The sequence below is a fragment of the Lonchura striata genome, chromosome 6 (assembly GCF_046129695.1).
Source record: "Lonchura striata isolate bLonStr1 chromosome 6, bLonStr1.mat, whole genome shotgun sequence".
Taxonomy (NCBI): Eukaryota; Metazoa; Chordata; class Aves; order Passeriformes; family Estrildidae; genus Lonchura; species Lonchura striata.
In genome coordinates, this window is record NC_134608.1 from 44939535 (window position 1) to 44966090 (window position 26556).

The 26556-nt window shown below is 44.7% G+C and overlaps 2 protein-coding genes across 3 annotated transcripts in view; one reads left to right on the forward strand and one right to left on the reverse strand.

Moving 5' to 3' along the window:
- Positions 1–7144: 7144 nt before the first annotated feature.
- Positions 7145–10609, reverse strand: POLR2L (RNA polymerase II, I and III subunit L). Its single transcript, XM_021555076.2, has 3 exons — positions 10535–10609; positions 10215–10322; positions 7145–7616 (listed from the first exon to the last, which is right to left on the reverse strand). The coding sequence occupies exons 2-3, from the start codon at positions 10307–10309 to the stop codon at positions 7508–7510; spliced, it is 204 nt and encodes a 67-aa protein (XP_021410751.1). The 5' UTR covers positions 10310–10322; positions 10535–10609; the 3' UTR covers positions 7145–7507.
- Positions 10610–10882: 273 nt separating this feature from the next.
- TSPAN4 (tetraspanin 4) overlaps positions 10883–26556 on the forward strand; it is a 418694-nt gene continuing 403020 nt past the window's right edge. The window contains exon 1 of one of the 2 annotated variants that reach the window (XM_021555172.2): positions 10883–10926. The gene's annotated coding sequence lies outside the window, so the exon portion shown is untranslated. Of the gene's footprint in view, positions 10927–10989; positions 11007–26556 lie in introns of those variants that run through there. The other variant, XM_077784245.1, reaches the window with a different exon arrangement.

The following is a 26556-nucleotide window of genomic DNA, read 5'->3' on the forward strand; positions in this document are numbered from 1 at the left end:
CAATCCTAGGTGAAGGCTCCAGCTTTGTTCTGGACAACACAGATCCCAGTCCTGGACCTGTCCCAAAGCAAGTTTGCCCATTGGTGATTTGAGATGAAGGCAGGATAAAATGGGTTTAACTGTGGGGATGCCAGGCTGGCAGGAGTCACCAGCTGCCATGGCTGTTGCTCAAACACCAGGAACCATATTCCAAGATGTGTCTGGCTCTAGCAGCTCTGTGGGGCTGCTCTCAGCTCCTGCAGCACCACGTCCATTTGGTTCCGTAGCAGCTCAGGTCGCTGACATGAAAGCTGCCATGGCCAATGGCATCTGTTTCTCTTTATTTATTAGAAGCAATTTTTCATCAGTGGAATTTAATTATTAGTATTTTGCTTTTAAAAATGTTGCTTAATTGAGGAAAGCAGCCATTTGTTTAGGGTGCATTTAATGCTGAATGGATCCAAAGGGGCTTTTCTTTAAGCTGTTTTGACAATAATATTAAAAAAAAATCAGATTGGTGAAGTGTGGAGCTGTAGGCCATCTCTGTAATGATCTGAAGCACTCAAGCCCTTATTAACTTAATGCTTTCATTTACTAGCTCATTCCTGGAGGAAGACCTCCTAGTCAAACTGCTATTGCTTTTTTTAAAAAACTAAAGTTAGTAATTGCTTCAGCTGCACATCTCATTACAAGGAAAGGCCTACAGCCTAGAGCAGCACTAATCTGATTTTTGTTTTTAAATTTTCCAGGGGAATTTCAGCAAAACCTCTTGTTATACCTCCAGCCCAAGTGTTAGCTATTGCATTGCTGCCTATACATTTCCAAACTCAACTATGAAAGTTCTGAATTCCCACTCTCTCTGGGAATGGGAGGCTCGAAGGTTGACTGTACCTGTTATGGTATTGGGGAGGAGCTGGGTAGAGCTCATCAGCTGGTGGGCAGGGGCTGCTCAGTGCTGGGAGGAGCACTTCCCATTCCATCAGGGCAGCCTTTAGCCCCAAGTAGGTGCCCACTGCTCTGATTACCCTTTACCCCCTTGTTCCATAAAGTGGATGTTTCTCCTCCCTCCTATCACTGCCTGAGAAGGAGCACACTTTCACACACACTGCTGGAAGGAACACTTCATTAAAAAGGAAAAAAAAGAAGAGGGGGAGGCACTTTAAGGCAGCTTTCAGTAAATAGCTGGGGATAATTGGACTTTAGCTGTGTTCTTATAACCTTCTGGAATGCTGCGTACAGTGATGCTGCTGATCTCTAAATTGCTGCAAAAGCTCAGGGCAGCAGCTTTCCATCAGCAGTTCCCACAGTGGACTCTGCTTAGTGTCAAAAAGTGATTTAAAAAAATGTAATTAAAAATACTCCATTAGGATTTGAGGATCTATGATAGGGGTTGCTGATAAGGATGCAAGAAGACACCAGGGTTGGGTGAGATTAGGCTACTCCTTGTTGCTCATTTCTGATGGTTTCTGAAGAGTGGGATGTGCCATCCCAGAGGTTCTGAAAGGAAAACTGAGGCATTGCACTGGTTGCTCAAGGCTCACATTAACTAGCCTGTATGTTCTTGTCAAGGCCTGTCCCTGAACACACACCATGTGCTGGAGCCTTTTTCTGTCTTTGAAAGACATGAGAAACGATGTTACGTGGAGATGGGCAAAGGGAGTCTGTGCTGCTGCTGTGGACCAGCCTGGAGAATGCAAAGAGAGAGTGGAATAGGATGGACCCAAAGTACTTCAGGAAAGAGTCCCATTGAGCTTCATGCACTTGGAACGGGTCTCTGGAGAGATGTTGGCAAGGAAAGTGACATTTAGGTAATCTCTGAAGAAATTCAAAGCTTGTAGATACAGCTGTAGTGAACCACTAGAAAATGTGGAAAGGAGCAGCTCATGAAAGGTCAGTATCTAAAAGTGGGTGCTGAGCACAGCTGTCCTACTCCTGGCACTGATTTATTTAAAGTTTTTTTAGAAGTATTTAATTTCTTGGAGTTCTCTGAGACTTGCTTTTAAAAGAAGGAGATCTGATTTCCAAAGAGTGAGTGTTCAGAATTTATTCTTCCTAACTCTAAATCCAGCCTGTGGGATGGGCAGTGTGTTAATTCAAAATCATTGGTGCCCACAGAAAGGCTTGACCACAGCCTTTTCCACTTGCTTTGTTAACTGTCAGGGTTCTTGAGCTCCCTAAAGTCTGTGGGCTTTTAGCATTTTGTCAGGTGTTCCATGCCTTTCTTTGATCTTTAGTTGTTCATCTTCTAAAGAGCAGGAAATAATGAACCCATTTTATTAAAACATTTGCATCGTATTTGGGAGGGATAAAGAAGAGCTTTCCTGCTTGAATTTTCTGGCTTGGCTGTTACAAGACTCAGTGCTAAACACAGGAGCAGGTGTATCCTGAGAGTAATCGTGGAGAAACCTGTGTGGTGCTTGGGATCTCAGTGGATTCACCCCTGCTACTTGTGCCTTTCAGCCAAAGACAAGGTGTAGCTCACCACAAAGGATGCCTGACAGACTCTGGAAGATGTGTCTTCATGGAGAAGGAGAAATTAGATTAGGGGTGCAAACCCTAACATTTTCTGCATGACTTGGCTCCACATTCCCTATATATTTTTGGAAGGGAGTGGGAAGGAGAGAGCAATGAGGGTATAAACAAGACCTACTCCCATGTGAACATTGTGCTGCTTCCAAACACAAACCTGAAGAAAAGCCTTTCAGCTGTCCCTGTGTGGCAGGAGTCACTGCAACCAAAGGTACCTTACCTTTTATCTTCTTCTATGGCCTTATGTGCTTGAGGTGCACATGGTTGAAGTCTGCAGCAAGATCTGAAAGTTCTCTAAGTGCCTAATGCTTGTGCACCTCAAACAGCTTTTCTTAGCAGAACTTAAAGAAATGAATTAATCCTGGATGCCTGAGTGGTGTAGAGCACCACAGGTTACCAGGTCATTTTAAGTCACACAAGTTAATGAAAGGACTCCCACAGACTTCAGTGGGCAGCACATCAAACCATCCAGCATGGCAGAGCCAAAAGCTTGGCCACATGCTCCCTGTCCTGGGTTTTCAGGCATCTTTATTGTGCTGTCCCCACTGAGCAATTAAAAATGCTTTCTCACTGGCTGGAGGAACTGAATAAAAATTGGGGCTGAAAGGAAAGCCACCATGTAAATCATGGTGCAGATGCACTGAAAGGTAAAGCAATTCTATGTTCATATTCTGGGCAGTCAGAGCCAGGTGGAAGCAGCATTATTATGGAGATGTCTCAACTGAGAAGTTTCAGTAATAAGAAAATCTTGTTGGCTAATTGAGCTCAAGTGGATGTACATGTGTCTGCTCCAAGAGGGGTAAAAGTAGAAATGCTATTTTCTTTCTAAGATCCATCCTGAAGTTAGAAACTATTTGGAATTACACTGATTGCAGAGGAAAATAGGCTATTTGGTTCTGGTTTTGTTTGCTTCTTTTTTTTTTTTTTTTTTTTTTTTTTTTTTTTTTTTTTTTTTCCTGTCAGGGCAAGGATTGATTTTTCTTGTAGGGCCATTTGTAGGGAAAGAGGTAGGTCCTGTTCTGGATTCTCACAGATTATTATCAGTGAAATGTAGCTTTGTAGCCACAGGGCTAGTTAGAAATCTTGATGGAAATACACTACTATGAGGGTTTGGTAATGGTTTTAATCAGGATTTTGAGAGTTTTCATATTTCTTCATATAGACAAGAAATATATACAAGAAGTCAGACTTTAGTATCTAATTCCAGACTGCATTTAGGGAAAAGTCATGGGAAGAACAAAAGCCCAGCACACATCTCTCAGTAACTCACCCTGGGGCGAGACCCTCACAAGAGGTGGTTTTTCAGAGCAAAATTCCTTTTGAGATATAAAACCTGAGGCTCATTACAGATTGGCACAAGAGCATTTCACTTCCTTCCTGCAGATGTACTCAGAATTATGATCAAGAGGATTTTTTTGTTTAAAATTGCCATTTCAAGAAATGCAAAGCTTTCCAAGCACACACAGCTTGGTGCTGATGCTCCAGGTTGAAACAGGACACTGAGCTCCACAAGCAGTTCCTCTGTACTTCCATGACCTCAGCTCCCACCGTGTGTCACAGGCACTGCTTCGTTATTTCGGGATGATTGTGATGTGTGAAGGGAGGCTGTGGCTTGGGTGATAGAGGGTCTTCTGTCAGACCAAAGGGATATTCCAGACCAAATTATATCAGTATGTAAAGTGAGGGTGAAAAAACGGGGAAACATTTGGAGTGATACTGTTTGTCTTCCCAAGAAACTGTTACACCTGATGGGGCCCTGCTCTCCTGGAGATGTCCAAACACCTGCCTGCCCATAGGAAGCAGTGAATTAATTCCTTGTTTTACTTAGTTTGTGTGAGCAGCTTTTGCTTTCCCTATTAAACTGCCTTTATCTCCACCCATAGGTTTCCAGCTTTTACCCTTCTGATTCTCTACCTAGAGAGAATGTTCCTGCTGGTGGAAAATGAGGGAGTGGCTGTGTGGGGCTTGGTTGCTGCCTGGGGTTAAACCACGACCTGGGTTAGTGGGAGCCCTGCAACAGCTTTTCAAGACAGACTTGAAAAATTTCCAAAATGTTTTACAGGGTGAATAAGTAACTGCAGAGGAATGGTGGGATTTTTGTATTTTTCAAAAACCTTCCAATTGACAGAATTCTTCATGTAATTAAGGACTGCATATTCACTACCATTTATCTTCTTTTTTTTTTCCCCACTGCTGCCTATATGTTGATTTTGTAAAGGGCTTCTTTTTCTGGTTGAGGGAAAACTGAGGCTTTTTTATGTCTTTTGTGTATACACATCTTTTACATTGTCTTGAAAAACTGTAGCTGTTGTGAGCATATTTAATGGCTCTTTCCAAAGACATCTGGCAGGTTAGAAAGCAGATCCAATACTCTTATGTTATTAACTGCTGCAGAAGGTAGCACAGGGGAAGTGACAGCAAAAAGGGAATTACTTTCCTAGTTACCAATGAGCAGGGGTGAAAGATGGGATTTATAGAAATCCATTGAAAATTTCAGACTCTTTCTACAACAGGATTTAAGCTCTGCTCCTGCTCCTAACCCTCCCAAGGAACAAAACTCTCGAGATAACTTTTCACATGATCATGATTAACTGTAGTCCTTGCCACATTACAGAAATGGCTTTTTTTGGTTAATGCTGCATTTGCAAACTCCTGGGGAAAAGCTGTGATGCACACAGGGTGTCAAGGGCTGCATGAGCTAATATGAGTACCTGCTGTGACTTAGTCTTACTGCTCAGGTGTTTTTACAGCTCCATGGGTAGCATCTGTCTGAGGGAGTGATACCAGACTGCCATCGGGTTCCACTGCACCCTGGTTTTGAGAATAGTAATGAGAGCAACCAAGGTGGGTTTTTGTTATTCCTTCTCTTTTTTTTTTTTTTTTTGAATGAGGCCTGCTGTGTTTTCGCAGATTGCATTGTCATTATTAAGTGTTTAGGAGCCTTAACTTTTAATATCAGACAACTTGGCACCCGCTTTGAAAAGAAACATGTTATTCTAAAGCAGAAAATGAGATTAGAAATTTGCTTTTGCAGATAGAAACCAAGTCCTGTCAGCTCATCTAATCCAGTTCCTTGGCAGTGATGCAGGCCAGCTTTCTGCACGGCATTCCTGCACGGCTGCCTCTGCCAGACGTTCCCGTCTGGGCTGCTGCGCTCCCAGTGCGGCTCGCGGAGCGAGCGCGGGGCCTGCCGATGGATCTGTGAACAGGCTGGCACGCAGGGCTGTGTCACACCCCACTCTGACAGGGAAAAGCATCCTACACGAGTTCACTTGGGAAAGGTCATCCTCTAGTTCAGCGTCCCTTTACAAAATAGCCTGAGAGAGAAGTGAAGGGCTTTTTTTGGTTTGTTTTTATAAAGTGTGTTCAGCTTGCTAATACAGCAGGCATGCAGAACAAGCTACCCAACCAACTATGAAACAAATGCTAGAATTAATTGCTTAAATCTCTTTGCATTAGGGTAAAGCACAGGTTTTAAGATGTCTTCAGTGAAGAATTGCTTAATATGAGAAACATCTACTACTGTCTTGTAGTAAATTGAAAAGCAAGTTCAAGTGTAAAGATTGGTTGGGTCATAGCCAAAGGCAAACAGCAGTCCTGCCTCTTGTTTTATGAGACAATCTGGTTTCAAGCTTTGTGGGTACAAGTTTGACCCAGCACATTAAATAAGCACATTTAATAATGACTATTTCTGTAAACCCAGAGTTTGTTTAAACCAGGTTCTTTGTACTACAGAAAAGAATCCACAGATACTTCTTACCCTGCAGCTGATAACGTGAGTGCCAAAAGTTTAATTGCACCAAAGAGCAATAGACTGCATCCTAAGGAATGCACCTTTTCCAGCCCATTCTCTACTGGGCTGTTGTAATGATGAACTGATGCTGCATTTGCATGGATTCCCAAACCCGCACAGGTGTAAGAATGGCCCTCATTCAGTTTCAGGTAAGAGGGGTGTGTCTGCCTGTGGACACACCATGCACCTTTGTGCACGGCAGAAAACAGTGAAAACATGATCCAATTTACAAGCTGATTGTGCAAGAGAAAGGCAAGACCCTGGGGCATAGTCGGTGCCTGTCTGGATGTAGGTGACCTTCCCCAGCCCTGCAGGTGCCCTCTCTCCATTTCAGCCCCTCTCTGTCGGGCTGGGCAGCACCGCAGCACACGTGCAGCACAATGTGAAGTCACTGACACGATGAGCAGTGGAAAATGTTTGTACCAGCCACAGAGGGGTGCAGGTGCTTGGCAGCAGCAGCACTTTGATCCTGTTCACACCAGCACGCCTCAATTCTCACATCTAGCACTCTCCGTGGAGACACTCAGACATGTTTTGCTTAAATGAAGGCACTGCACCATCTGAATCACTGTTTTTGTGATACAGCAGCCCCAGTGTTTGGTAAGGATTGGGGTAGAGAACACAGGTTGACTTTAACTGCGGTGGGAAGTGTTCTCTGCGGGCTCCAGCAGCTTTCTGGAGCAATGCCTCACAAACTTACCCACTTCCATGTCACTGGAACCACAGTTCAGTCCTGTGTTTCTAACCCACACCTGCCTAGTGTAGGACACTGAGCTGGGTACTCAGGAGTACCTCTAAGGTAACCAACAAGATCCAAGCATACACTTTATCCAGAAACTGTAGGAAGGTTACAAGGCAAAAGCCTCCTTTATTTCAACATTTTAATGAAATATAATAGTTTTTCTACTTGGACAAACATTTGGTTTTACTAGCAGAAGTATCTAGAAGTTCACAACTCCAAACACGGATTTAAGAAGCAGCATCCAAACTTTTAATCTCTAGATCTTGTTTAAGTGGACTTCATCATTCCTTTGTTTCCTTGAAAGAGGTTAGTGGCTTGGGGCAGTGTTTTATCCAGAAGATAAACATCTCTTGATGGTTGCACTACAGTTGGCTTTCATCCTTTACTGCCTGAAGTCCAGTTTAGTTTCAAGTTTAAATTAGAGATATGTTCCACATGGCTTGCAGCACAGTGCTTTTTCCATCTCATTTCTCCAGGGGTGCATAATTCAAAAGCTTCTCAATCAGATCCACATGGGCGAGGAGCATTCTGCGGCAGCAGTATCTCTTCAAGCCAAGGGCATCCAGGGCATCTCTATTAACGAACAACAATTAAAAAACATAACAGATGAAGTGAGTCAGAACTACTTGTAAGCGTTTCCTAAGCAACACACTGATTACTTTGAGCTCAGTCATAGAGGAAAATTTGTTTGCAGTTCAAAGACAGACAGAAATTCAGCATGTGCTGTTAATGCCCTTTTCCATTTAAGTGTTGTTGAGTGTGTTTGCCCATTCTCCAGCCGGCCAGAGCACATCATCTGCTGCTGAGAAGGGTCCCCAGCTGCCACTGCTTTCAGAGGGCACTGTTTTAACATGTTTCTGTAAACTGAGGATGATTCTTGTCTATTTCACAAGATAAATTTAAGATCTGAGCCACACTAAAAAGGTGAGATATACAGAAACTAAAATAACTCGGAAGGCAACCTCCCCCATATAGGGATGTTAATTCTGAGGATGGCTACAATCCTTTCCAGCTCCCATGGGAGAAGGCACTCAGTTATACAACCTGCCCCCCACATACATACAAGTAAGTAGGTGCAGACTGGTCAGAAATCAGTGTTTTACTGAATTCCACTGAATTCCTTTGGAGTGACTGCTCCAGATTCTTCTGTTTGGGTAGAGGATGTTGAGTCATCCTAGCCCGAACCAATGTGGGTGTTTTCCATGGCTGTGGCTATCAGACTCTTAAAGGTCACGATACCACCACGATCTTTAGCTGCAACCTATGAACCATAAATCCAGTCTGATACTCCTTCAGAATGTGACATTTGCGAGACATGACTGATCTCAGGTTTATATGATGATACTGATATAATGCAGTGCAATAAAGCGTTTGCTCAAAACAAACTTAATTTCCTGGAACTCATAATTCTCCTGTAGGAATAGGCCAATGGATACTTTTCTAAAATACAAATGACTGAAAGGAAGCCTCTGCCTAAGCTGGACCATGGTAAAGTGTTGTTTGGCTTCAAGCAGTACAGGCTAACTGCAGGAGCCAACTTCCAGCAGCTTCTCTGATGTCACTCAGTCCTTGCAACTGTTGATGGTGCAGCAGGGCTGCTCGCTCTAGGACAGCACCTGCAAAACTTGTTTTAGAGGAGTATAACAACACTGTGGGGCATTTTAAAGAATGTTTATAAATAACATCACATGATGTAACAGTTTTCCAAAACACTTGAGAAGAAAAGCATCTGATGTCTGTTGATAGGTAAATTTTAAAAGCTATCTGGAGAGTTCTGAAGTCTCATATGCAGTTATCAGGGATGCAAAATACTAACATTAATCACAATTTCCAAAGGCATAAGACAACTTTAGTTGCATTTGCCTTTTCTTCCAGCTTCCAAGGACTTGTGGAAAAGAGCACTTTTAAGGGACAAACAGAAAGGCGTGGATGTCTTTTTCAACTACTGATTCTTTAGACAAGTTTTCCCATTTTGTCCATCCATTTCTTAAGCCACCATTACCAGTGATTCCAGTACTGCACTGTAAGATTTTAGTTGTTTGATCTCTGTAAACTCTACTTCTTACAACACCATAATTGCATTAGTTTGAACAAGCATCCCAGAATCAAGCCAGTGACCACAACAATTGCTTTCAAGTGAGCATTTGTCAACGACAACACAGAACTCCTATACAAAAGCAGAGGAATAATAAAGATAGGGAAAATATTAAAATGTAATGCCTAGAATATATGTCAGAAGCTCTATCAAAAAAGCCCTGGTAAACTGTAGTAGGAGTAAAAAAAAAAAACAACCCATGGTATTGTAATGCTTTTAACCCCATATATGAAATAAACTTACCTGTAAAACTGTTAGGATCCCCAACCACTTGAATGCAAACCAAATTATTTGCTTTCTACTTAACATCTACTTTCTACTTCAACATCACGTAAATTTCTCTTTCACTCCTCTGAGCTGCAAACATCCATGGGTATTTTTTTCTGTTTCATACTTGATGAAAATGTAAGTATTTCTCAAGTTTTATTCTCAAAGCTCCTGAGGTAGTGTCAGGATAGTTAAAACTCTCCTTGAACTATTAGCAGAAACTGGCTATGCAAAGGATGCACAGACTTCTTACCACAGAGTTGTTAGGACTATCAGTAGGGTATCTAAAGTGGTTAAATCTTCTTTCTCCAGCAAATCAATACTTAAAAATAAGGTTAGCATCCCTGGATTAAAATGCTTAAAAAAAAAACAAACAACCCCAACAACTAAAACCGCTAAACATTTCTTACACTTCTTTTTCTTCTCTCCCTTTAAGAAACTGATCACGTTGGTGTCAAAATTGGGTATATCAAAGGGGAAGGGAAGAAACAAGGAAATGTGCACAGAGTTACATATTTGGGAACATTTTGGAGACTGAGCAACTTCCACACTGCTGCTCTGAAAGATACAGTGGAGAAATAAGTACTCGGTTGCCTACTGCAATTTCTAACCTTTGGTTATACAACCTCAGAATGTACCTGTAGTTTTTAGCCTCCCTACGTCTCTTTTATGACGCCGCGACCCTGCACTCGTGCCTGTGGCCCTGCCTTGGCAGGGAGGTTGGGGGAGATGATCTGCAGCACGTCTGGGACCTTATGCACCGCGTACCTCACACAGGCCGCGAGTCCAGCAACACAGAGCAAACTCACCCTTCCGTGTACTCCGCCTGCAGGAGGCCAAGGTAGGCTTCCCACTTGTTCCCCACTATCTTGCCGCACGTGAAGCACCGGACCGGGATGATCATTTCTGCGCCGTGGCTGCAACGACACCAACCCCGCCTCAGACCCCGCCGGAGCCCCGGACACCGCGCTCCGCCGCCGCGCTGAGGCTGCGCTGCCCGCGCCGCCACGCACGGCCCGGCGGCGGCTCTGGGCTGCAGGGCCCGGGCCCGGGGGCTCCCTCAGGTGAGCGGCCGATCCCGATCCCGATCCCGATCCCGATCCCGATCCCGGGCCCGCGCGCAGCTCACCCCGCGCGCCTCCTCCGCTGCCGATGGCCGCCGGCCGCCACCACCGCGCCCGGCCGGGGGAAACCGCGCCGCCGCCGGCCGGCCCGACGCGGCGGGCGGGCGGGTTGAGCGGCCCTACTCCCCCCTTGTGCACTTGATGGTAGCGGCCCGCGGTACGGCGTCCCCGGCGGCCCAAGAGAGCGAGCGCGCGCGCGCGCGCGCGCGGGGGGGGGCGGGCTCGCGGCGGCGCCGGGCGCGCGGCGCGGTGAGTGGCAGCCGGGGCGCCCCGAGCGCTGAGCGGCGGCACCGCGACCGCCCCCGCGCCGCCTCCTCCCGCCGCGCCCCGGCGGGCACTTGTTGCATTGCGAGAGGGCTTCGGCAGCGGGCGGACTTCTCATCCCGTCCTGGCTGAGGTACCGCAGCGGGAAGCGCAACTGGTGGCTGCGGCGCGGCAGCCGCCCGCCCGCTCCGGCGGAGGGGTGAAGGGTGAAGGGTGGGCATCCCGGCGGGCAGGGCTGACGGGGAGCCGGGGCGCCCCGCGGCAGCCCCGCCGGCGCGGCGTGTCCTTCGCTCCCCCGGGGCAGGGGAACGGGGGGCGGTGGGACCCGCCGCTGGAGCCGCGTCGCGACCCGGTCAGCGCAGCATCGCGGAGCCGCGTCGCTCGGGGCTGCTTGCCCGCGGCTCGGCGGCTCCCGCGGGCGGGAGGCGGCGGCACAGCCCGCTCCCGGCGCTGCGGGCTGCTCGCGGCTCCGCGCAGCCCGGACAGGCGCTGTCTCCCTGACGGCACTCGCCCCCGAGCCCCGGCCGAGCTGCGGGCGCTGCGCTGGCTGCGGGGTTGCCGAGAGTTTCCAAACTCCGCGGCCAGCCGGGACGCGGCGCCGTCCCGTTATCCCGGGGTGCTGCTCGCCCTGCTGAGAGCCGTGCGCCGCTCGGTTCCCAGCGGTGCGCGCTGCCCCGGTGCCGCCTGCTGCCGCGGCAGTGCCCGCAGCGGGGGCAGCTCTCGGCTCGGGGCACAGGCAGCGGCTGGCCGGGGCAGCGCGGCCGGTCCCGCTGGGCACCCGCGCCGGGCAGCTCTGGCGGCAGAGGATCGTGCATCTCGAAACTGCTTTACTCGCTTTTCATTAATCTAAGCATTGGGGAAGCATTAGGCACGGGCTGTGTGTGCTCAGCGGAGGGAAGCGTGCTGTGATGGGTACAAAGTTTGGGGACGGGCACCGCTGTTCTGGAGGCTCTGGGATGAAGCATTCCTCTGTCAATCCTTATTGCTCTCTCGTTTCAGCGTTAGCGTTATGCTAATTGTCCTTGGGAGAGCAGAAATTCTCCCAAAGTGATGTTATTTTCCAGCTAAAGTATCTGTGAGTTGATACAATGCACAGCGCAGAGCCATTAATGTCAGGCATATAAATAATTGTGTCTTAATGCACAGCTTATGTTAATACGTCTTTCGTGACTATTTTTTGAACGACTGGATTATTGACCCTCTGCACAGAAATGCCAGACCTAACATGAACCGTAAAAGAGCAAATAGTTTTGTTTTAATAAATAAGGACTTGAGGTTGAAAGCATTTTTACAATTCTATTGCTAGTGAAAAGACAGTAATTTTTGCAGTCTCAGGAATAATTATGCGCAGTTGTGAATGGAGCGAATTGACTTGGCATGGAGGGTAGATCAACCTCCTGCGATCTCTAGATTATGATCATTATTGTTATTGTAGGCCAGTGGGAGCAAAACCGTGTCTTTCCTTTTTATCCTTTCATTTCTTTCGGGGGCTGGAGGGGGTGGGGAGTTGAGAATTTGAAGATTGTGCTTTGATGCATTTTCAGTACCAGGGCTCCAAAGTAATTTTCTTACTGAACTGTGTGGTAAAAGGCATTTGTGTTTAGAGATGGAAATTTGCAATTGAGAGTGAGAAAGAGGAGCTGGAGCTCGGCTTCATAGCTGAGCCACATCATTAGATATAGGTTAGCATTTTATAGCTGCCTTGTAGAAATGTGCTCGCTTATTTCTTAAAAACAAAACTGAACTTAAACTTTTGGACCTAGTTCACATATCTCACTTTGCCTAGCGTCTTTTTTTTCAAAGCAAAATGTACTTGGCTTGTTTGCACGCCATTACTTTAACTTTGTCATGTCTTTTCTGGGTAACCTGCTTTGGCTGGGTGAGGGACCTAATGAACTAATAGGCCTTTCATGGCTGTAGCTGCTTTGATCCTAGAAATTGTAAAGATTTTTATGAACTATAACCTGGAGAGAGACTGCTACATACCAAAAACATTCTCTGCTTAACTTCATATATCCTCTGCTTAATCTGACCATTTGCCAAGCTGCAGAAGTCTGTTTAGAAGAGCTGTGGGGGAATGTGCACACATGTGACTGTTTGGGAATTAGTCAGTGTTTTATGGGCTGCTAGCTCACGCTGATTAGGAGGACTGCAGCTTGAGCCATTTGTGGCATTGTCAGCTTTCCACTCTTGTTCAGGTGAGCTGAGTACTGATGGCACTCAGCTGTTAGTGTTTAGTGAAATTTGATCTCTTCAGCCATCCTTTTGAAGAGGGCGGAAAGAATTCAAGAACTGGGTCTCTTTAAGCATCCTTTGAAGAATTGCAAGTATTGAAGTCCCAGCTCTTAGAACGAGAAGTACAACTCTTTCTCACAGTAAGTTCTTACCACATTTCTGGTCTCTTGCCACCTTCAATAAGTAGCAGTCCTCAAACTGCTGATTCTTTGGGCCTTCAGGCAGTCTGCTGGTCAGAAAACCCACTGCAGCCTCATCAGCATTAAGCAGAAGAGACTGCCCTGGAATTAATCGAGTTGAAGAAAGCTTGAGAACTGTGGGCTGCTTTCTTGATGTGCAGCTGGAGCAGCTTGAGCAGCTTCTGTCACGTGGATTTGTTGTGAGGCAGTGTAGATAATGCACCCGCCTTCTTCCTGTGATCTGAACAACTTCTGAAAGCTGACAATGTTCTGACCCACTGTCACTGTTGGGATGAGGCTCCTTCTTGGCAGTTTTTGGTGGATTGAGATCTGTAAAATGCAGCTAGGCATCGCTGCTCCATGGCATTGTTAGTGATGTGCACTTTAAATCCTAGGCTGGTGATTAAGGAGTAGACCCTGCTTCCTGTTCTCCCATCCACGAAATGCGAGGGAAAATATTGCTGCTTGTTTAAAAAACAAACAGAAATGAAGTCAGTTAAGTGACCCGGCGGATTGAACTACTCCTAAAATACTTCTGTAGCTAGAGTGGCCATATGACCTCCTGCAGCTCATGCTGGCAAATTGTGTCTTTTCTGACCTTGTCTCTGTAATTAGGGCTGGAGGAAAGACTTGTGAGATCTCTGCACTTGCACTGGTAGCATGAGAAACTGTTAGCTAAAAGGTATTTTTTACTCTGTTGGCTGCAGAAGGTCCGGTTTAGGTGCGCACCCTCACGGGTCTGGAAAATTTTGACCTTTACTACTTTTCACCTCCTGTTGTTGTTCCTCTTCTTCTGACTTTGCTTATTTTGTGTACATGCAGATAATGACCAGAACTGACGACTTGGGTCTTTTAAGACCTGACTTGCCAATGGTATTCAAGGGTAGTGAATTGTTATTTAAATATAGGACTTTTTATGACAACTTCTCTGTGAAGGATTGTTTTAGTGCTATTGATCATGATGCAGACTTCTATAAAGCTGTGAGTAGCCCTATTGGCCCTGCTTGGAGTTAAAAGCTCTCTTGTCTGTTGCTCCCTGTGGTTATTTAGAGAAAGAATGTTGACAATTTTCTCTTCATTTCCAACTAACACTCATAATCCTGTGCACAATGGCAGAAGTACCATATTCAGTGTTTTACTCCTTGAGGATTCCAACGAGGCCAGAGAGGGAAGAATCCTAAGAGACAGGCTCACATGAATTGTGAAATGAGTGGTTAAATAGGACATTAGTCAGGAGCTGAAATGTGACATGGAAAGTTCAATGTATATAAGTAATTTGCATGGCAGTAGCGAGTCAGACAAGAGGGAAAGATACAAAATCAAATATGCAGGATGAAGCTTGGCTGTTACTTTTTCAGGCACATTTTCCCCTCCAAGTTTGCTAAATCCTGCAGACGTACTCCTGGGCTTTCTTTAGCCCTGGTTAACTACTCAGAAATGTGTAGTTCGTCCTTTTCCACAAAAGGTGAAGGAAAGTGGTTCTCTCTGGAGCTAGCTAGGGTGTCTTTGGAAGTCCTCCTTTCCCCTCTAAAAAATGAAGGCTTAAGGAGCAAAGAGTGGGATGGAATATAGATTTGTTTTCTCCTTGATTATTTTTAAAGTATTTTTTTAGTGAGTGACTTTCTTCCCTTAGCTCCACAGTGCTATTGGGTGTAGTGACGTGATGGTGGGGAGGTGGAGAAGGCCAAGGAAAGGCAGGGATGATGGAAGCAGGAAAGACTTATCTGCTCTGTAGAGCTTTGCATTGTTGGTTGCCCCACACAATGTGTAAGAGCTGCTCAGCCCCTGGATTTAGTGAAACAAATACTGAAGCTGCTAAGCAAGGAGAAATGAGGAGAAATCTCTCTAAGCTGGGGATGTGACTGCAGCTCTGCTGTAATACCACACAAGCCTGATGCTGCTGATTTCATTAAAAGCATCATTCAGGGCCTCAAAGCAGGTTTTAATACTTGCTATATGTTTTTTTAAATATGCTGACCTTATCTGGTAAGCCTGTAATATTTGTTGCAATGAAGAACAGCTGCCGCATAAATACATATATAATATCAGTTGCCAATTCTGTAAGCTGTGCTGAGACTGTGACTTGTTTGAAGTGGGGTTGCTATTAAAAGGCAGGTGGTAAGATGTTTATTTTGCACCTTGTTAATTGCTTGTTTTTCCTGCTGTAATTGGCTTCCTAATGGGGGTAGAATGCACTTGGTTTTGCACACAAAGCTTCATTAGTGACAACTGATGGAACGATTCAGAGGGTGGGATTTAGATGAAATATATATATATTGAGTAACAGATGTCTCTGCTAAATAGAGTATATGAGGAAGTCCTGTAGATATATCCAGAAATGCAAATGTTTTCCCATAAAATGATTTAAGATGTTCTAGTGGTAGGTATAAAGATCACTGCCTATTACTTGAGAAGGGAGCAGAAGTGTTGTTACTTTTGTGGGGCAGAGATTTTGTTCTGCTTCACTGAATAGAAGTTGGGATGATGCTCTCTGCTCAGGACTCTTGGCATCCAGGTATTCATAAAGAGATCTTTCAGGATCTCTGTGGCACGTTTACAGATTGCTCCTACCGACAGACTGGGAGATGGTGAGCAGTGCTGGAATTCTGTGACTTTATAAGCTTTGTGGAGTCATCCCTGTCTCTTGTGTTCAAGAGCTGTTCCACTGGGCCCTTGGAGGCAGAACACAGCTGTGGAAAAGCATAGCTGGACCATCCATGATCCTGGCTGTGCCTAGAAGTGAGAGCTGATGTGGTGTTTTAGCTAGGGCTGGATGCTCCACAAAGACAGTTCTTGTTTCAATAATGACTTTTTTTTTTAATGTGGTGTAAGAGAATTGTCTGAGAGTCATTGGAATGGTCATCTGACACCATTGTGTTGGAGACCATTAACAGATTTTTGTGCTGTTCAGTTTAATATGCTCTTGTACCTGTAGAGTTTTTATGAAAATTCTGCCTGCTGTAGGTGAAAGGCGAGTGTACTTGTGTGTATGTATGCATGTGTATATAAAACTAATAATGAAAGGGTAAGACGGCTTGTCGTGGAAATGAAGCCCTCCTGTCTACCCATTTTATTTTTCTAAGCGCTGTGATGGGATTGAAAAGTAGACCTGTCTATTCCCTACTTTTCTGCTTCCTCAGATGTCAGTATTTAACTAGTTTAAGACTGGATTTATCTGTCATGTTTCTTCTGAGTAAGGTGACTTCAAGGCAAAAGTATTGCCAGTCTTGGATTGACATATTTTATAAGAAGAAGTATTTATTACTTAAATATATCACAGTCTAATTGACTGTTTCATGTTGGAGGGGAAGGGTAATATCCTGAGGCAGCATTTTAATCAGAAAGATCACAAGACGGCCCATCAGCTCTACTCTTCCATGTAAGTGTCCTCAAATGACAAAATAATCCCCTTTCTTAGGATATTGCTTTTAATTTCTGCAAAAATCTTCTTTCTCCCCAGAGTGAAGAATGAACTGTGTAGTTGAGGTGAGGGCAGGACTTGTCAATTATTAATGCTTGAAGGGAAAAGCCCCAAGGTGGTGTTTTTCCATGGAGATAGGACTGCATATTCCCATTGAGCTCATGGATGTGCTTTTGCCTCTGATATGCTTCCTGCCTTTGGCTGGGAGCCCTTTTCTCTGGGTGTATTCATGGGCCTCCTCCCATCAGGGTTTATCTCTAAAGGCACTGTAGGAAGCCATCCCTCTTGTAGTGCTTTACCATGGCATGTATGAATTTCTGAATTGCAATGAAAAGGAACAGGGGGGAAGATGTTCTAACTTATTTTTAAGTCTTTTCTCTGAGGTTCTCATAAGTGATGATGGATGTATTTGGAGCACAGGATTAAAGAGCAGGCTCTGCTGAAGGCTGTCCTTTGGGGGATGCTTATGTCTGTAATCAAACTTGGTGCTCGGACTTTTTCTTCCATTTGTCTTCTGGCCATGCTTGCACCTTGCAAGCCTTCATGGGAGTAGGAATAGAAAATGATTGCTATAAGTAGGAGAAAAGATGCATCTTGTTGAGTACCTTATCTCTTGACAGTGGCTAGGAGTGGCTGCTTAAGGACGCAGATAAACATAAAGCAAGTGTGCAGTAGTTATGAAGTAGGATGCTTGCGTTTTGTCTTTCATGTCAGCCTGTATCTGTAAATCTTGTTCTGGAACTGGGCAAATAGAGAAGAAAATGTATTTTCTTCTGATTAAAGCAACTTCTTCAGCTTGGTCATGTCAGCCTGTTGTGTCCAGATTAAGTTGCTAGATGGAAGCTGGATGTCTTAAACCTTTTTCAAAGCTGCCTCTGCTCTGCACTGTATTCTGGTGAAAGATGGCTATTTCTGGAAAAGTCCCTGGTGGTGTGCAGAGCCCGAGACCTCCCAGTGTACAGATCTTCTGGCATGGATGCAGGGAGGAGAACAGACTTGATGCATTGGGTAGGATGTTATCACTCAGCAGAGTGGGCTGCTGTGCACCTATCATAGTGCCATCCACAGGGAATCTTCCATTGCTTTGTTTATTGAGCTGCTGTTTTTAAAATTAAAAACAGCCAAATGTTTCATAAAATATTAAGAGGTGCTGCTTTAGTGCCTCTCATCAGATTAAGTATGTCACTTTCTGTGTCCTTAGGGTGATGAAGCCCATCAGCTTGGTCGTTCTCTCACCTTAAGCATGCATTAAGGTGACATGCTTCATCTCACAAGGGATGCGGAAGCTGTCACACTGCAGAACGGGGAACCGTAGGGGTCCTGCACTTTAGCTGTGGATTCTCAAATGAAATTTTGCAGAAGTAATACAGTTTGCTTTGTACAAGTGAATTCCTTTTTGTTAGGGAAGTGCTTTTTTGAGCAAAAATATTGAGGTAATACAGTGGTAGACACATGCACAGTGACTGCGCTGCAGGAAAGAAAGAAATTGCGGCATGTTTTATATGAAAGACCAAGGACTGTTGCGTTTCAATGGGTAAAAGAGAGAGGCCTCTACATTCCTCAAACACTTTTTATGAATATGGATTTTGAAGTTGTTTTGCTTGCAGGTGAATTTCTTTTTTATTCAAGAGCTAGTTCTAGCATTTTAATTGTGACACAGTGGTGCTGGTGTAGCAGAGCGTTGGGAAGCTGTGGGGAGTGGTAGCCCCAGGACTGAGGGAGGGTCTCCAGCTTGCTGCAGAGAAGCCTTGAGGGCTGCACAGTGGTGGAACACAGCGTGGTGGAGCTGGGACTGAGCCATGGGGGGCTTGCTTTCACTGAATTTTCCATCATCTCTCACCTCTACCCAGCAGTTCAGCACTCTTTAGCATTTGTATAGTGTTTGGGAATGCCGCACCATTACCGGGTTAAATAGTCTAGGAGGTCTAATAAATTCAGGACGCGAGACCAACTTGACTTCTGAATTTCCTGGGTTTGGGCTGCGTTGCCTCTTTAAACTCAGTCAGTCATGGTGCCCGTGGCGCGGTTACTCCAGCGTTCCTGCTGTGCGCAGCAAAGTCCCACCCGTGTGCACATCAGGGAGCACTTACTCAGGAGCCTGCTCTGAAGGGCAGCAGCTCCTCTGTCTGATCTGATACCGCTGCTGCGCTTGGTCGTGGTGTGAGGGAATAATAAAGTACAGCCTTCAATCTTACCACCAGATCAGAGGGGGTTGTCGGTGGTGATTGATAAGTCCTCCTGGAACAATAGGCAGCTTGAGCTGTGCCCAGGGACTGCTGGGTTTGGTTGGGGTTTTGCATTAATTTTTGGCCTAAGTAAAAAGAACTTTGAGATCAAGGTTGCAGTTTTGTTTGCAGCTTGCCTTCAAACCTAAAAATCCGGCCTGATCTAAAAGGGTACTTTACTGTGTATGTCTCTCCTCTCCCCAAAAATATCTGTAGAACACTTTACTCCTCTTCTCTAGGATATGCTGAGTCTTTTGGGTGCCCCCAAATTATTTTGATTCCATAAGTTTGCTCTCTTCAAAATAGGTATAAACAAAGGCATCTTTTTGTATTTCACCCTTGTGATATGTATTTCACCCACCTGGCCTGATGAGTGACATGCTGAGAGCAAGGACATGGGTTCTTTACCCTGGGATGTCACCCCAGCATGTCTTTTTCCTAAAAGCCCCCTGTATGACCTTGTCAAGGTGCTTTGCTTCTTTTCTTCATTTATCACATTTGCCATTCTCAGTAGAGAAGCTAAAAATCTTAAGAAAGTGCCTGTATCCTGTGAGAGATAGTGATTTCTGTTGGTATTGAGAAGCCTTGAAAGATGAATGTGTGTATAAATTCTGTTTAGCTCTGTAATAACTGAGTCGTGCAGCAGTGTGTCTGCAATGTGGGTGAATCTTAGCCATGGGTAATGTTACGCAAAGGATGCCACCTGTCTGGAATGGGGCCAGAGGTGTGTTTGGTTGTATTTGCATTTCTGCAAAGGAGAGGTGTTTTTCTGCTTCTCTGTTGAGTAACTTCCTCAGCATGTGGGGTCAGTTTAAAGCAGAAATGATTGGTCTTCTTAAAATACTTGCTGAGCAAATATATTTTTTCTTTTGTTCTACAAAACAAAATGGGATGTGGGTAAAAGAATGGCTTTTCCCCCAGCAAATGTGCAGCCACTTTATGGATCGAAGAACAGTCTTTGGAGCTCAGAAGAGCTATTGCTGCTGTAGAGAAGTGCCAGCATGGTGCCCTATTTCCAGCATTCTTAACTCCAGTCGTGGAAGTGATGGGCTGGAGCTGTGCTGCAATGCCTCTGCTTGTACTGCTGCTGTTTTTTGGGCATTCTGCCTTTGTCATGGAATCAGGACATCTGGAGGAAAGGGATTCTGGGATGATTAGGACTTCATTGTCACACACAAGAGAATTTCTTACTTGGGGAATGGATAATAGAATGCTTTTATAGGAGAAAGCAAGAGCTGCCCAGAACATCCTGGTTCCCTGCTAGAGGTGAGGACACAGAGTTATGCTCAAGAAGTAGAAGACAAGCTTTCTTCATCTAGATGCAGTCTTAGGCTTTCTAAAATTTGTCTGTGATCTCTTACTGTTCTATTGAGGTTTTATGTTTCTTTGCTTTCTCTGTTAGTAAATGGCCATTTCATTTTGGCAGTGCCCTACAGTTCAAATTATAGCTGGGGCAAATTATTGTGGATCTGTTTAGCATCAGTTTTATTGTTTGCCTTCATTCTTGCTCTGCTGTGGGGTTGTCATTGCAGTGCCTTTTGGGTATCCTCTTTTTGCTGTCACTGGCCTGACTCCTAGGGCTTGAAAAGCTGTTTGAGGATTCCTTTGGGAGCCTAAGGGCCTTATTGGAAAGAAGGCAAATTCTCATAAGTTCCTGAGAAAGCTGTCATAAGCCTTGTGGCTGCTGGGTTATTGCCAGGGCCTCAATTCATGGGACACATGATGAGGCATTGCTAGACAATATTGGTTTCAGGTTCTTTTGTACTGTGTTATGAAAGGAGAACCACTTCTGGGCCATTGTTTTAGCCAGTGTAAGAACACACAAGATGTTTTGTAAAGAAGTATTTACAGTTTATTAAGCATTGTTTTCTGGCTTTTTTTTTTTCTCGTTAGAGTTCTTTCTCTGTGCACCCAATTCACCTCTGCAGGTTTCAGTCCTAGCAAGGATTCATCCAAAATCAGACTGCTTTTGCACTCTGTGGCTTTTGGCAATGGATGCCCTACTGGCCATGCAAGGGAGCTGTGGGTGAGCCAGCTGTCCTTTACTGCTGTCCAAGTTGTTTGTTACAGTGAGGAAAATGGTTTTAATGACCCCTCCTGATAGTATTTCCTTATAGGTTTGTTCTTTCAGCAGGCTTTTGATTAAGTTGCAGAGTTGCTCTGGTCCTTTGTATTTGCTCTATGTTCTCAAGGCATTTGGTAGTTAGTTGTCCCCTTATCTGCCTCTGCAGTGAAAGGGGTGAAAGTCAGAATGACCTTATTTGCCTCGTGGAGTCTCCTTTTGCTGCAGACTCATGTCCTGCTCGTGGTGGATAGTATTTGGTACAACCAAATTTTGAGTAGCTAGTAATGAAGTTTTAATTTCCCATTGGCAAACAGTACTCCACCCAAAGAGCTTGCATTCTGTCCTGGTGCAGTTTTCTGGTTTTAGTTTAGACCCACTGCCCTACACTCTACCCATAGGGTGAGTAATGGGTGGATTAAAAAGTTATCCAGTGGAGTACTGAAATGTCATGAATGCGTATTCAAAGTAATTTCAAATACTTAAATTCAAAATGAAATGTGTCAGTGTGTTGAAATTGTTTGATACATCTCTCTGTTTGGGACTGAGCTGGGATAGAATCCAAACCAAGCCATGAAAGATCCCTGGAGGGAAAAGTGCAATGCAAATTGGAGGTAGAAAAGTCAGTCTGAGCTTTGGTTTGGCTTTGTCTTTGTAGTCTCTGAATGTGTGCCAGCTATGGATGAACAGCAGTAGGACAAATATTTAGGTGCTGCTGTACAGCCTATGGAAGTTTTATTCACTGGCATGCATTACCAGATCTGAAAAATTGTGTTTCCATCACAGCCCACGCCACTTAATTTCAGCACAGTGTTCTGCCAGCCCTGAAACGTGTCTGTATTTGCTTCTAGAGAGCTTGTTCAGATGCAAGGCTTGGTTCCATCTATTTCTCTGTTTTCTTGGCTTGCCTTCTGCAGATAAGATAATAGTAATAATAAAAAGCCCCAGAAAAATCTTCTCTGAAGTGCTGCTATTGCAGCTGATACACTGATGGTTTTGGAAGTAATTTAAGTTGTTTGCTTGGTGTCCCTCTCCCCTTCCTTTGATATGGATCATCTCGTTTTCATTTGCCATATGTGAGGATTTACATATGATGCTTCTACGGTAGAGCTCAGGATTTGGTGAGCTGCATGGATGTTGTGGCAAACAGGACCTGTTTCTGAGTACAGTTTGGAAGAGCTGGTGTGTAAGGGACTCATTGAAAGCTGGAAGTATTGTGGAGAAAGGTTTTCTGAAATCCAGTATGCCAAGCTGCCTGGGTGTTAAGTCTTAAGGGTCAGAGTGGATGCAACAAATTTGAGGGATTGGGAAGCAAAGAAGTCGATGAGACTGCAAAAAGCCTGGTAGGTGTTTTGTACCTGTGTGTGCAAGTGCATGCCGGTGTGCACATGATGAGAGCAGAGTGTGACTGTTGGTATTTCTAGATTTGAACAGTTTAAATTGCCACAGATGTACAGAAAGTTGTTGTTCACTAGTCTGGCCTTGATTTGTCAGCAGGGGTTGATGGTTTGGGATTAATCTGTTAGGTTCTACCCAGCACACAGCCTGCAGCTTGTCCAAGTGGCATGGATTGAGCAGGGTGTGTAATAAGGAGGAAATGATGTCAGCAGGATGGGAAAATCCGCCTGTGGCTTTATAGGGCAGATGGCTGTGGAACTGTAAGAGAGTGGGGAGATGATAGCCATGAAGGGAGTCAAAAGAGGCTTTTATGTTGATGTAACAGCACATGGATGATGAGTACGGAAGGTTGCAAATTCTGACTGTAGGTGCCTTGGTTCATCTTGTGAAGGCAGAGGCCTCTGTTGAATGGTTTAGTTCTAAGACAGGGAGTGTGCAATGACAGTATGAGGTGTCTGAGTGTGTTATGACTGTATGAGGTATATGTGCAAAATTGCCTTTCACAGTGTCCTGCTGCTGCAGGGTGGATCAGACTGGCTCTCCTTCTCTGCTCATGCCAATGAAAATAAATTGCCCCATCATAACTTGTGAGGAAAACAGCATTCTGTCATCCTGTGTATAAGGCCACTAGCCAGCAGTGTTGGAAAAAAAGCCAGCCTTTCCTGTGGTTTTGGACACTGCTTCTAGGCAGGTCAGAGAGCCAGCTGGGCAGGGAGGTAGCAAAGCTGTCACTTCTGCTGTCTTCTTACTCAGGGCTGCTGAAAGGAGCTCTTCTCTGAACAGTGGGCAGTGTGTTTTATTCCTGACCCTTTCCTCTCCCTCCACCCCCTGACTACCTAAGACAGCCCTGTTGCTCCTGCCAGAGAAGGTGCTGTTTACTTTTCAGCTCATGGAAGAGGAGAGGTGTTATGCATATGGTATTTTGTACCAGACACTTTTTACACTCCTTTCATTTAATTTCATTTCTGTTTTCTCTTTAAAAACTTCACAGAGAAAACAATGATGCTTTAATGACACAGGAGGAGGAAGGGAGAAGAGGGAGCCTTCTTTCTTAGTTTTTTGTTGCTTATGTGTCACTGATGAAGTTGAGTATGTGTTTGTGAATATCTCTCTGCATAGTGGTGTGGAACAGGTCCCTCAAATCCGAGTTATATTGGGGGTAGCTGATGAGGGTGTCATGGGCAGGGCTGAGGAGAGGCAAATACTGAAAGCTGGAGCTGGGAGCAACTGCAAAAAGGGGGCTGCAGCTGGCCTAGTTCTGTCCCCTGCCTGTTTGTTCTTATTTTATTTTTGCCAATTCAATAGCGGAGCACAAGAGCAGTTACCGAGTGTGATTTAAGGGGGCTAGCTGCCTTCTTCTTGCAAGAGGACCTCAAGCCTTCTGGGCTTGTTTGTGCTCTCTTTTCATGCTAGTCATGCTGTTCTCAGTGATCAGCCTTGCCTGCTCCCATTTTCTCAGGTTTATACAGCTGCTCTGTCTGAGTTTTCCTGCATTGCTGGAGATGTTTCCCTCACTTCCTCTCTGTGTGTTTAGGGCCAGGAATGTTGGAACATAAAATCTCCCTGTGTTATTTTCTTTGTCATTGTTATTCCATGATCAGTTTGTGTTCTGAGAACACCTATGGCTATCAGTAATGTTCTGAGTAGGTCAAACCTCTGCTAAAGGAGGGCTTATTTTATGAGATGCGAGGAGTGAGGCAGAAAGCGAGTTGCCAGCAATTCAGTGTAAGGAGCTATGGCTCGAGTCCAGGTTGTGCTGCCATATTGCATCTGCTTGGCTGGTCTGTGTCCTGTTTGATGCCTTTGTTGTTTCCCCTGAGCATCTGAGTTGATTGAACACGAGTGAGTCACTGTAGTGTTTCTCGTTACTAGTGCTGCATCTCTGAGCTTTCTGCCAGGGAATGGAACTGAAGTCTTCTAGGTAGAACGATCGCAGTAAGGTCACCCACTCATGCACTTGACCTGTTATTTTTCCCTTGGTATGATATTCTTACTATTTCCAAAAAAAGCACTGTTTTCTTAGAAAAATTGCAATGCAATTCTTAAAAAAAAAAAAAAAAAAGAAAAGTTGACTTTGCTGGAAATTGGCATTTGGGTGAAGGTTACATTTATCCTTGTGCGTGTGGTATGGGTTGCAAGCAAAGTTTATCCTGTTGTTTTCCAGAAGGAGCCACAAAGCAGCTTAAAACATGGATTTCTCCGTTTCTCTGGGTAGTACATTTACTTTTATTCAAACTGAGCATTGCTACTCAGATTTAACAACAGTGCAGGCGAAGTAAAGGGAGCATAATATTAATCCTGTCTAGTTGACCCTGTGTAGTTCAGCTCTTCCTGGTACTTGCCACTTAGTTGATGGGTCTGAAATACAAGGTACAGAGATGCTAATGTCTAGATGATGATTTCCATCCTGGTGGTAAGAGATGTACATCCTTCCCCATTTCTGTTAGAAAATGCTGATTGTGGTGATCTGCTAACCTTGGGTATTTAATGACTGCCTAAAGCTGGGCTGGATAGAATCAAACCTAGTGTTGGAGAGCAGTGTATGACAGGCCCATAGTGTGTGTCAGTTTCTACAGTTCTGGTGCTACTTGGGTTAAAGAAAACCGCTTATACTTCTGTAGAACTACTAAAAGCTAGCTTCAAGTTGAATCTATTTCTCTCTTTTTTTTTTTTTTTTCCAGTCCAGAGCCTGGTCCTATGCTGCTGGTGATATGAAGGGAGATGCCTTTTCTTTTGCATGTATACCTTGACGAGTTGTTGAGCCATTAAATCTCCTTTAAGTCAGGAAGTATAGCTGCTGCTGGTGATGTTAGCAGCTCAACAAGCAGCATTTAGCTGGCATTTGACCCTCAGTGTGGCATAGCACTTGCCTCTATCTCAGACTGTGGTAATGATTACCCAAACTCAGCCAGAGACGTCAAATAAGGCAGAGTCTTGAGTACAGGAACTTCCTTAGGAAAGGCCAGAGGATGTTGGTAACATCTACAGCTGGAAAACAATGCATAGTGTGAAACCTTGCCAATTTCTCTTTTCCCTGCACTTTCTCACTGTTTGTCAGAATCAGGCATCTCCCCTAGACCTTCTTATCTATTCCCTCACCCAGTCTGAGAACTGGAGATGAGCAGAGAAGCATTGTGCCAGCCCGAGGTTGTGGTAAATAAATGAACTGAGGGGATGCTTTCCTTAACTTTTCCACACATTGCGTGTGCTTGTGATGTACCAGTCAACCACTGGGTGTCTCTGGGCCACGCACAGCTCCAGGCAACATCTAGTCCCTGGAAAGCTGGCACTGGTTACACTTGTTTTGGTTTGTGCCTGCAGTTTTTGTTCTTCTTTCGAAGGGTATCGTGTTCCTTTCTAGGCTGTCCACCCAGAATGTGTTTTCCCCACTCCTAACCATGGAGCAGGGTGCACGCTGTGGTAAGCCAGCACCCTGGATTGCTAATAGTTCCTATTCTGAGGCCAGTAAATTCTCCAGCCTTCTTTTGCTCTATTACTGTTTCTGATCACCATATCTCTTACTGCACTGGGCTGTATGGAGGTTTAGAAGGAGGATGTTAGCACAGCAGCTTTGCTACCTTTCTCTTTTCCCCTTAGTTGTGACAAGTTTATTCTTGCATGCACACCCAAGTAGATAAATAATCTGTCTCTCAGTAGGGCTCTGCTAGCCACAGTATTTTCTTCAACTCCATGGAATGAGTTTGTTTATCATTATGATGCTGAAAGGTAAAAGACAGAGTATTCTCTACTTTAAGAATGCCGTGATAGAAGGTAAAGCTTTCATTAAACATGCCTGGCAGAATTTATATATGTATCTGGACTGTAGCTAATATATTTTGAAAGACAAGGGAAGAACACAGCTTTGTAATAATCAGCATTTTGTGTTTGGATGGTTCAGCAGCAGTACAGAAACATAATTAATTGAATTAATTCTTTCATAGACTTCGTCCAGGAAAAAAAATCCAAAATATTACTGTCTATTGATGTAGGGTAGTTCTTCTCCTTTTTCCATCTTAGAGCCATGAAGGGTTGACATCTCTGTGGTTTACAGGTGATGGTATCCATATTGCAGTTTTTGTTGCTGGTGAAACAGCTGAGCTGTACCTGGAGCTCTTTCCTGCTGACTTGGCTTTGAGTTGGTACCTGGTTATGCTGAATGGTGCTTTGTCATTAAATAGATAAATTCACCAGCAGTGGGATGCTTTGTTTGGTTACAGCACTTGCTTATGTGCTCTTTGCATAA